This window comes from Trichechus manatus, unplaced genomic scaffold, assembly GCF_000243295.1.
Source record: "Trichechus manatus latirostris isolate Lorelei unplaced genomic scaffold, TriManLat1.0 scaffold00013, whole genome shotgun sequence".
NCBI classification, from domain to species: domain Eukaryota; kingdom Metazoa; phylum Chordata; class Mammalia; order Sirenia; family Trichechidae; genus Trichechus; species Trichechus manatus.
Genome location: NW_004443949.1, coordinates 5,683,111 through 5,692,633, shown reverse-complemented (window position 1 = coordinate 5,692,633; position 9,523 = coordinate 5,683,111). Strand labels below are relative to the sequence as shown.

Sequence of the window (9,523 nt, the reverse complement as noted above, 5' to 3'; positions counted from 1 at the left end):
CTGGTCTCAGGCTAATTAAGTACCTGGTTTATGTGCCGCTTTCTGTCTCTTGGGCTAATATTTTCCTTGTGTCTTTGGTGTTCTTCTTTCTCCTTTGCTCCAGGTGGGTTGGGACCAATTGGTGTATCTTAGATGGCCGCTCGCTAGCTTTTAAAACCCCAGACGCCACTCACCAAAGTGGGATGCAGAAGAGTTTCTTAATAAACTTTGTTATGTCAATTAACCTCGATGTCCCCTGAAACCATGGTCCCCAGACCTCCACCTCTGCTGCTTTGTCCCTTGAAGTGTTTGGTTGTATTCAGGAAACTTCTGAGCTTTTGGTTTAGTCCAGTTGTGCAGTCAGTCCCACTTTAAAAAAAGTTAAAAGGAAAAAAACATGCACAGCTTGCATTTTGATGTTTGGGAGGAATTTTCCTTTTCTTCTAAATTGTAATCTCTTGTAGGAGAAAATTCAGTTTCTCATCTTTTATCTGATAGCATGTAATACATATGTTTTGCACATACTAGAAGCAAAATAAATATGGGAAAAATAAATTTTTGCGTTACTCCTTAATTACTCATTGCATGGGAAATCAAAGAAATTTAGACTTGAAGGGAACTATGAAATAATTTACTGTAACTACTTCATCTTACATGTAAGGAAATCAAGTTCAAAGAGGTTCTGTTACTGTTTTCAAGGTCTTAGAGCTAAAGAAGGAAAAATTAGGATAAGAGCCAGTCTTCTGAGGCCCAGGCTATGCTTATATATATTTTCAATTATACTACTCTGCCTCCTTAAGTGTATAAGGTATTATATGAGCTTTTTGATGCTTTATGTGGTATGCATTCAATTAGACACTTAGTTTTTCAATAATAATCATCTAACTTATATTAAGATATTTTCTAGATAAGTAATTTTTAAAAATCAGTGAATTTTCCGCTTGACTAAATTATTAAAAAACAACCTGGAAATCAAACAAGATTGAAAACAAAGATAAAGACCTATTACAACATTAGAACTGTGTATTAAACATATTCATTATCATTTCTAAGAAAAAAACCAACCCATTGCTAAGTCAATTCTGACTCTTAGCGAACCTATAAGACAGAGTAGAACTGCCCTGTAGAGTTTCCAAGTACCAGCTGGTAGATTCAAACTGCTGACCTTTTGGTTAGCAGCCGAACTCTTAACCACTCTCTTTGTAACAAAGAGAAGTACAAAGATAGTTACTTTGCTCCTAGAACTCCTTTAGAAAAAGACTACATATCCATCCGGTAACAAATGAATCCATTTCAAAATCAGCATACGTACATGCTTAAATATAAACTACAAATAATATCTACTTTGGCTAAAGTAGTCTTATTCATATAAGCAAGCCAATTTATTAATACAGTTCTGTGACTTATTTTGCATATATACATTTTTATTTATGTACTTTGCACATCTATATACAAAATATAGAAATATGGATGGCATGAATTTGTCATGTTGGCCATTTTATGCTGATAAATTGATTCCCTTCAATTGAAAAATTGATAAGCATTCTATGTATTTAAAGGCTAATATTGTCATTGTTTTTGCCTTGAGTAAACATTACATTTGCAGAAAGACTGGAACATGACTTCTAACTGTCTTTTCATGTTTTCAATTTAAAAGGTAAATAAAATTTGTGGCCATCCAGTGAGAACTCCAACACAAAGCCCCCGCTGTTCTTTTGATCGGAGCAAAGAGAAGCATGGAATGAAGATCTCTATAAGAAATGGGGAAGAGACACTTGCCAACAGAAGAAAGTAAGACATTTGTTTTACAACCAGAAAGAAAGAAAGAAAGTAAGCCATCAATTTTACAACAGAATAGAGTGTATTCAATAGAGTGAAACACACTATCAAAGAAAAAAAAAAAGGACCAATATTCATTCACTTTAAAATCCAATGTCTCCTCCTAATCTGTTAAATAGGAAGATAAGTTCAACTTTTGAGACCAATAAAACAGCCTGTGATAATGGACGTTTTCTATAACCTTGCACATGTGAAATGTGGTCAGTGTGACTGAGGAATGAATTTTTAATTTTATTTAACTTTAATTAATTTTGATTAAAATTCCATGTGTAGCTAGAAGCTACTGTATTGGACAGTGGTAGACTGAAAGAGAACACATTTAAATGATGTTTACAAATTCCTGTGTGTTTAGCATCTGTTAAAAAAAAAAAAAAAGATTGGATAAAAAGAAGTTTCCGTACCTTTTACCTGGGATGCTGAAAAAAGATATCTGTTGATTCAAAATGATAGATATTGAGTGGTTTGCTTTTATTAACTCACATTTTCTACCAATATGCCCATCATTATTTCACATGTTAAATTAAAGCCTTCATTTGTGTCCTTTTGCTTGATAATTGGTGGTTAAAACCAAAACAACTCTTAAAACTGGAGGACACTATTGTTTTATTTTTGTGCTCAGCTGACTAGTACATATGCTAGCAAATACTAGATTCTCAGTCAGTGTTTTTTGAATTGAGCAGAAATTCAGAATCTTCTATTCATTTATTAATTTAAACGACTATCTCTAATAATACCTTATGGAGAATTCAATATTTTGTATAGCTTTACTATCTGTGTTCTAAAATGTTTCTTTCCTTTTGGGATAGTGCTTTTACTTGCCTCATTCTCTCCTCAGATGGGCTATAAGCAAGGGTTAAATATCTGGGCTATTGTGACTATTTGCTACAGTTAAAGAAAAATAGCACTTTGCTTGCATGTAAAATAACTTTTCTTTTTTTCTCTAACCACCTCTAATGATCAGCAGTCATTTCTTCCATGTGATAAATCAGTATACTTTGGCTGAGTGGCTTAGATTAATATCCAGCTAAAGAAGATCCTAAGTTTTTAAAGGTCATGTGTGTTTTACTACCAAAACAACCCAGTTGATATTTAGAAAAACAAAACAAAACTCAGCCTTTAACATCATTTATTCACTAGCAAGAGTAAGGCAACCAGGTGAAATGTTACAAAATGGCTCAGGGCCAATGAGGGACTGATCTGAGTGGGACATTTTAAAGTTATCTATCATGGCCATTGAATAGACCTCCTTGTCACCAACTTTGCAACCTCATTATTTCTATGAGAACTCGTCTGCTAACCAAAAGGTCAGCAGTTCAAATCCACCAGCCGTTCCTTGGAAACCCTAGGGGCCAGTTCTACTCTGTCCTGTAGGGTCTCTATGAGCCGGAATCGACTCGATGGCAACAGTTTTTTTCTTTTTTTTTGGCCAGCCTGCTACCATTAGCCATTGCCCATGAGTTCGGGTAGATCCATCTTTCAGGAACAACCAGAGGTACTCTCCTTGAGCCCACTTGAACATTTTGTTTTTACAGTATTTTTAGGGCCGCTCTTGCGTAGAACTTGATTACAATAGTAGTCCCCTTCTGGTTGTTACCATATATTGAGCAGACCTGAATTTTATTCATCTGTCATCAGCTGGTCATTCTCCATGAGAGCAGAAGCTTCAGTTGAAGCGAGTGTGTCAGTGTTGCAGGAGTAAGTGCTGTGTGTGTCTGGGATACCTTTTCATGCATTCTACTTGTGGTGTCTTTACCTGCTTAAACATGATTTACAATAGATCACTTCCACTTGATGATACGTTGCTTCTATGCAAGCACAGTCTTATAGTCTGGCAGATCAGGTAGGCCTTAGTTCATCACAGGCATCTCAGGTTGCGTAGTCACTTGGTAGTTCATGGTCAAATATGTAGTCACTACTATGACCCGGAGAGACTGCAAGCAAAATTAAAAGACAGAAGTTTTCAGCAAAAGAAGCTGTGACTTTGTTCCAAAACCATTGATGTCTATACTATCATTCTTCTAATTGGGGCTTTCCAGAAATTCTGTACAGCATCTTTATTTACCACAAGTACTTCAAGCCCCATTGAATGGATGAACTGGGTCATCCGGACTGAATGTCAGAGTAGCTTGCCCAACAGCCTGATTTGCTACAGAGCCTTTTCTTTCTCATACAAAAGTACTTCTAGGCTACACAAAACGGGTCAGAGCAACACACCCAAATGTGTAACAGGTTTTGTCCAGTAAGCAAAAGGACCGGAAAAGCATTGTACCTCTTCCTGAATGTTAGGTTCTGCTAGATGCAGACAATTGCTTTTTACGTTAGAGTGACATCCCAACAAGTTCCTGATCGCTGGACATTTAGAAACCCTGTTGAATTGCCAAGCCCTTGAACTGTCAGTGCTCTTCTCCACCAGAGACATGTACCCAGGATGATGTGATCGATATTTTATCATCATCATTGTGTCCTATAGGCTTGCCAAAGTCGGGCCAAATTTGTGGTGAAGTTCATGCTTTAGCATTTCCTGTGGAACCTGGCTGAAGTTGAGACCACTCCTCTGCTTAATCCCTTCCTTCCTGCCCTATCCTGCCTCCTTCACTCTCTTTCTCTTAAGAACAACCCTTCAGTGAACGATTTGCATCCAAATTCCAGTCTCAAGTACTACCTCTAGGGAACTCTACCTAGGGATGTCTGAATTTGAAAAGGTACCTAAAATAAATGCAGAATAATAATAAATGAAGGCAGAAATATAATACCCTATCTTAAATAGAGATATTTCTCTTTATATTCCCAAGTTTCTAACCCTTAATTTGTTTTTCTACCCCCTTCTTCCTCTATATTTGTTTCATATTTCATTATGTTAAATACATTGCTTTTCTTGTTCTATGTATAACATTTGAAAAAAGGAAATGTGCTTGTTGAAATATGTCCCTGGATCTTAGAGTTGTTCTCAGCTTGCTCATGGATTGTTGTTATTGTTAGGTGCCGTTATATTGGTTCCAACTCATAGTGACCCCTTGTACAACAGAACGAAACACTGCCTCGTCCTGCACCATCCTCACAGTCATTGCTATGTTTGAGCCCATTATTGCAGCCACTGTGTCAATCCATCTTATTGAAGGTTCTCCTCTTTTTTGCTGACCCTCTGCTTTACTAAGCATGATGTCCTTCTCCAGGGACACGTCCCTCCTGATAACAAGTTAGTGAGATGAAGTCTCACCATACTCCCTCCTAAGGAGCATTTTGGCTATACTTCTTCCAAGAAAGATTTGTTCATTTTTCTGGCAGTCCATGGTATATTCAACATTCTTCTCCAACACCATAATTCAAAGGAATCAATTCTTTTTCAGTCTTCGCTATTCATTGTCTGGCTTTGGCATGCCTATGAGACGATTGAAAATACCAGCTTGGTTCAGGGCACCTTAGTTCTCAGAGTGACGTCTTTGCTTTTTAACAGTTTAAAGAGATACTTTGCAGCAGATTTGCCCAATGCAATATGTCATTTGATTTCTTGATTGCTGTTTCCATGGGTGTTGCTTGCAGATCCAAGTAAAATGCAATCCTTGACAACTTCAGTCTTTTCTCCATTTATCATGATGTTGCTTATTGTTCCAGTTGTGAGGATTTTTGTTTTCTTTATGTTGAGGTGTAATACATACTGAAGGCTGTAGTCTTTGATTTTCATCAGTAAGTACTTCAAGTCATCTTCACTTTCAGCAGGCAAGGTTGTATCATCTGCATATCACAGGTTATTAATGAGTCATCCTCCAATCCTGATACCATGTTCTTCTTCATATAGTCTGTCTTAGTTATCTAGTGCTGCTATGACAGAAATACCACAAGTGGATGGCTTTAACAAAGAGAAATTTACTCTCTCACGGTTTGGGAGGCTAGAAGTCCAAATTCAGGATGCCAGCTCTAAGGGAAGGCTTTCTGTCTCTGTTGGTTCTAGGGGAATGTCCTTCTCATCAATCTTCCCCTGGTCTAGGAGCTTCTCCGTGCAGGAACCTCAGGTCCAAATGATGTGCTCTGCTCTTGGAGCTGCTTTCTTGGTGGTATGAGGTCCCCTTGTGTCTCTGCTGGCCTCTCTCTTTTATATCTCAAAAGAGATTGACTCGAGATATAACCTAATCCTGTCTCATTAACATAACTGCCTATAATCCTACCTCATTAACATCGTAGAGGTAGGATTTATAACACATAGGAAAATAACATCAGATGACAAAATAGTGAACAATCACACAATACTGGGAATCATAGCCTAGCCAAGTGAACACACGTTTTGGGGGACACAATTCAATCCATAACACAGTCCAATTTCTTGGATTATTTTCTCAGCATATGAATTGAATAAGTATGGTGAAATGATACAACCCTGATGCACACCTTTCCTGATTTTAAACCATGCAGTATCCCCTTGGTCTGTTCAAACAACTGCCTCTTGGTCTATTTACAGGTTCTCCATAAGCATAATTAACTGTTCTGGAATTGCATTCTTCACAATGTTGTGTATAATTTGTTATGATCCACACAGTCAAATTCCTTTTCATAGTCAATAAAACACAGGTATACATCATTCTGGTATTCTCTGCTTTCTGCCAAGATTCATCTGATATCCTGGTTCCAAGTCCTCTTCTGAATCCAGCTTGAATTTCTAGCAGTTCCCTGTCAATGTACTGCTGCAACCGTTTTTGAATTGTCTTCAGCAAACTTTTACTTGAATGTGATACTAATGATAGTCTTTGATAATTTTCACATTCTCTTGGATCATTTTTCTTTGGAATGGTTACAAATATGAATCTCTTCCAGTTAGCCAGGTAGCTGTTTTCCATATTTCTTGGCATAGGCAAATGAGTGCTTCCAGTGTTGCATCTGTTTGTTGAAGCATCTCAACTGATATTCTGTCACTTCCTGGAGCCTTGTTTTTCACCAATGCCTTCAGTGCAGATTGGACTTTTTCCTTTACTACTATCAGTTCTTGATCATATGCTGCCTCCTAAAATGGTTGAACATCGACCATTTCTTTTTGGTACAGTGGTTCACTGTATTCCTTTCATCTTCTTTTGATGCTTCCTGTGATGTTCAATATTTTACCCATTTTGTTGTTGTTAGATGCCATCAAGTTGGTTCCAACTCATAGAAAGCATATGTACAACAGAATGAAACACTGCTTGATCCTGCCCCATCCTCACAATTGCTGTTATGCTTGAGCCTGTTGTTACAGCCACTGTGTCAGTCCATCTTGTTGAAGGTCTTCCTCTTCTTCGATGACCCTCTACTTTACCAAGCATGATGTCCTTTTCCAGGGACTGATCCCTCCTTATAACATGTCCAAAGTACGTGAGACATAGTCTTGCCATCCTTGCTTTTAAGGAGCATTCTGGTTGTACTTCTTCCAAGACAGATTTCTTCGTTATTTTGGCAGTCCATGGTATATTCAATATTCTTCACCAACACCACAGTTCAAAGGGGTCAATTCTTCTTTGATCTTCTTTATTCATTGTCCAGCTTTCACATGCATATGAGGCAATCGAAAACACCATGGCTTGGGTTAGGCCCACCTTCGTCTTCAAGGTAACATCTTTGCTTTTTAATACATTAAAGAGGTCTTCTGTAGCAGATTTGCCCAATGTGATGTGTCTTTTGATTTCTTGCCTTCTGCTTCCATGGGTGTTAATTGTGGATCCAAGTAAAATGAAATCCTTGAAACTTCAGTCTTTTCTCCATTTATTATGATGTTGCTTATTGATCCAGTTGTGAGGATTTTTATTTTCTTTATGTTCAGGTGTAATCCGTACTGAAGACTGTGGTATTTGATCTTCATCAATAAGTACTTCAAGTCCTCTTCACTTTAAGCAAGCAAGGTTGTGTCATCTGCATATTGCAGGTTGTTAATGAGTCTTACTCCAATCCTGTTGCCCCATTCTTCTTTATATAGTCCAGCTTCTCAGATTATTTGCTAAGCATACAGATTGAATAGGTATGGTGAAAGGATATAATCGTGATACAAACTCTCCTGACTTTAAACTATGCAGTATCCCTTTGTTCTGTTCAAATGACTGCCTATTGGTCTATGTACAGGTTCCTCATGAGCACAATAAGTGTTCTGGAATTCCCATTCTTCACAGTATTATCCATAATTTGTTATGATCCACACAGTTGAATGCCTTTGCATAGTCAATAAAACATAGGTAAACATCTTGCTGGTATTCTCTGCTTCCAGTCAGGATCCATCTGACATCAGCTGTGATATCTCTGGTTCCATGTTCTCTTCTGAATGTGGCTTGTTCCCTGTTGATATACTGTCTCAACCGCTTTTGAATGATCTTCAGCAAAATTTTACTTGTATGTGATATTAATGATATTATTTGATAATTTCCACATTCGGTTGGATCACCTTTCTTGGGAATAGGCATAAATATGGATCTCTTCCAGTTGGTTGGCCAGGTAGCTGTCTTCCAAATTTCTTGGCATAGACGAGTGAGCACTTCCAGCACTGCACCTGTTTGTTGAAACATCTCAATTGGTATTCTGTCAATTCCTGGAGCCTTGTTTTTTGCCATGCCTTCAGTGCAACTTGGACTTCTTCCTTCAGTACCATTAGTTCTTGATCATGTGCTACCTCCTGAAATGGTTGAATGTCAACCAGTTCTTTTTGGTATAGTGACTCTGTGTATTCCTTCCATCTTTTTTTTTGCCCATAGAATCCTTCAGTATTGCACCTTCAAGACTGAATTTTTTCTTCAGTTCTTTCAGCTTGAGAAATGCCGAACATGTTCTTCCCTTTTGGTTTTCTAACTCCAAGTCTTTGCACATTTTGTTATAATACTTTAGTTTGCCTTCTTGAACCGACCTTTGAAATCTTCTTTTCAACTCTTTTATTTCATCATTTCTTCCTTTCGTTTTAGCTATTCCAAGTTCAAGAGCAAGTTTCAGAGTGTCTTCTGACATCCTCATGGACAGTGCCAGTCTTCTTTTAGCTTGGAAGGAGGAGGGGAGCTAAATCATAGAGATGAGTTCTTTCGATTGTATTTTGGAGATGTACTTGTGTTGATTCAATCTAAAATATATATATTTTCTATTTACAAAACATGCTAATGATGAGCTAATGGAGGACTCTGAGTGATTGAATAACAGACTAGTTACAAAGGTCTCCAAAGGTTGAGAAAGGCAAGGAAGAGCTACCACATTCTTTTAATCACTCGAGCAAAGCATCACTGTTTCGCTTTTTTTTTTTGGCAGAAAGTAAATCAGCACAGCTGTAACGGACATTACACTCATATAGCTGTCTAAACCAGCCCAGGCAGAGTGATTTCCCTGTGGCAGTTCCTGCTCCCTGCTTGATTTCTTGAAGTTAGCTGGTAAGAATAAGCTATTAGGAAACTTAAATTGGTGATAATTAGCTGTACATTATTATTTCAAAGTGGTGTGGCTGTGCCAATTAAGTGAGTAATTAGGAAAACCCCAGGACAATAAATTAAGATGGAGTCTCAACACCAGTGCCCCATCTGTTCTCCAGTAAGCATTCCAATTAGCCAAGCCTGCCATTTAAGCATGTGCCAATCAACAGGACTGGCTGCATACATGAGTGTGTATTTGGGTAATAGAGACTGTCCTAGGTGCTGAGTTAAAAAAAAAAAAAGTGTGTATGTATATGTGTGTGTATATATATGTGTGTGTGTGTGTGTGTGTATAATATTTAATATTA

The 9,523-nt window shown here is 37.6% G+C and overlaps 1 protein-coding gene across 1 annotated transcript in view; it reads left to right on the top strand.

The window, feature by feature from the left end:
• The window catches only part of GPC5 (glypican 5), a 1,611,475-nt gene that overhangs the window by 385,621 nt on the left and 1,216,331 nt on the right, over nt 1-9,523 (top strand). Inside the window, exon 4 of the mRNA XM_004371398.1 lies at nt 1,637-1,770. Coding sequence (XP_004371455.1) covers nt 1,637-1,770 — 134 coding nt within the window. The remainder of the gene's footprint in view (nt 1-1,636; nt 1,771-9,523) is intronic.